The sequence below is a fragment of the Propithecus coquereli genome, unplaced genomic scaffold (assembly GCF_000956105.1).
Source record: "Propithecus coquereli isolate 6110/MARCELLA unplaced genomic scaffold, Pcoq_1.0 Scaffold1009, whole genome shotgun sequence".
In the NCBI taxonomy this organism is placed as follows: Eukaryota; Metazoa; Chordata; class Mammalia; order Primates; family Indriidae; genus Propithecus; species Propithecus coquereli.
Genome location: NW_012133959.1, coordinates 6,209 through 7,273, shown reverse-complemented (window position 1 = coordinate 7,273; position 1,065 = coordinate 6,209). Strand labels below are relative to the sequence as shown.

At 49.9% G+C, this 1,065-nt stretch overlaps 1 protein-coding gene across 1 annotated transcript in view; it reads left to right on the top strand.

The window, feature by feature from the left end:
- Positions 1-1,065, top strand: part of LOC105809062 (nuclear pore membrane glycoprotein 210-like) — a gene marked incomplete at its 3' end in the record, with an annotated part of 56,971 nt that overhangs the window by 52,887 nt on the left and 3,019 nt on the right. The window contains exons 4-5 of the mRNA XM_012642823.1: positions 186-344; positions 914-982. Coding sequence (XP_012498277.1) covers positions 186-344; positions 914-982 — 228 coding nt within the window. The remainder of the gene's footprint in view (positions 1-185; positions 345-913; positions 983-1,065) is intronic.

The following is a 1,065-nucleotide window of genomic DNA, read 5'->3' as shown; positions in this document are numbered from 1 at the left end:
GTTCACAGGCATGGAGAATAATTTTAAAACTTAAAGCACTAAAAAAATGAAGCAAAAGAAAAAAAAAATGTCAAGCAGCTGTACTGACAGCAGGGCGCAGAGATTGAGAGGGGCATATTGGCTTCTAACGTTTTCTACCTTTGTTCTCTCTCTCCCTCTGTTTTTGTTGGTTGGTTGGTGGCCAGAACTCTCCATGCCTTCTGACCAGTATGAGCTGCAGCTTCAGAACAGCATCCCAGGCCCAGAAGGAGACCCGGCCCGGCCCATGGCTGTCCTGGCCCAGGACACGTCGGTGGTCACTGCAGTGCAGCTTGGTCAGAGCAACCTCGTCCTTGGCCACAAGAGTATCCTCTTCTTGGGCCTGTGTGTGTGTGTGTGTGGGCACGTTGGGTCTACCATTTTGAAGTTAAGTTGTTTTTCTCCCTGAAAGCCAGACAAGGCTAAAAATAGCCGTTTCCCCTCTGTGGTCTGAAAATCAAAACCGAAATAGCACTACCGAGTGGAATTGCGCATGTCTGTGGGTGACTCGCCCGAGAGGCTCCCAGAGAGGGGAGGTAATGGCAGGAGCTGGGTGTCATTACTCACCTCTGCAGACTTTTCTGGTACCTGCAGCCTCCTCAGAGGGGGCCTGGTGGAGGCTGTTTCCATGGTAGCATATGAGTGGTCGATGTCCCAAACTTGTTGCTATGTCCTGTGTGGTCTCCAATGGCTGTTGCAGAAATTGTCCTTTGCTGGTGTAGAAAATGCAGGGTAGCCTTTGATTCTGAAAATGCCTTTGCTCCACTTGGCCAAAGCCAGGGAGTGTCATCCTTTCTTCTATTCCTGTGCTGTCTCGATGAGTCAGGCCATCTGAGCCACACTAAAGCCTACCAGCTGGCTTATTTGCTGTCCTTCTCCTTAATTAAGAATTCAGGTATTCGCATGCAGGGTGCTTCTAGGTTACCCAACAGCACCATCTACGTGGTCGAACCCGGATACCTGGGTGAGTGTGGGCCTTCTGGGCCTTCCTAGATGCTGCTCATCTGTGACTACATGAGTTTAAAGAAGAAAGAAAAGCAATAGCTC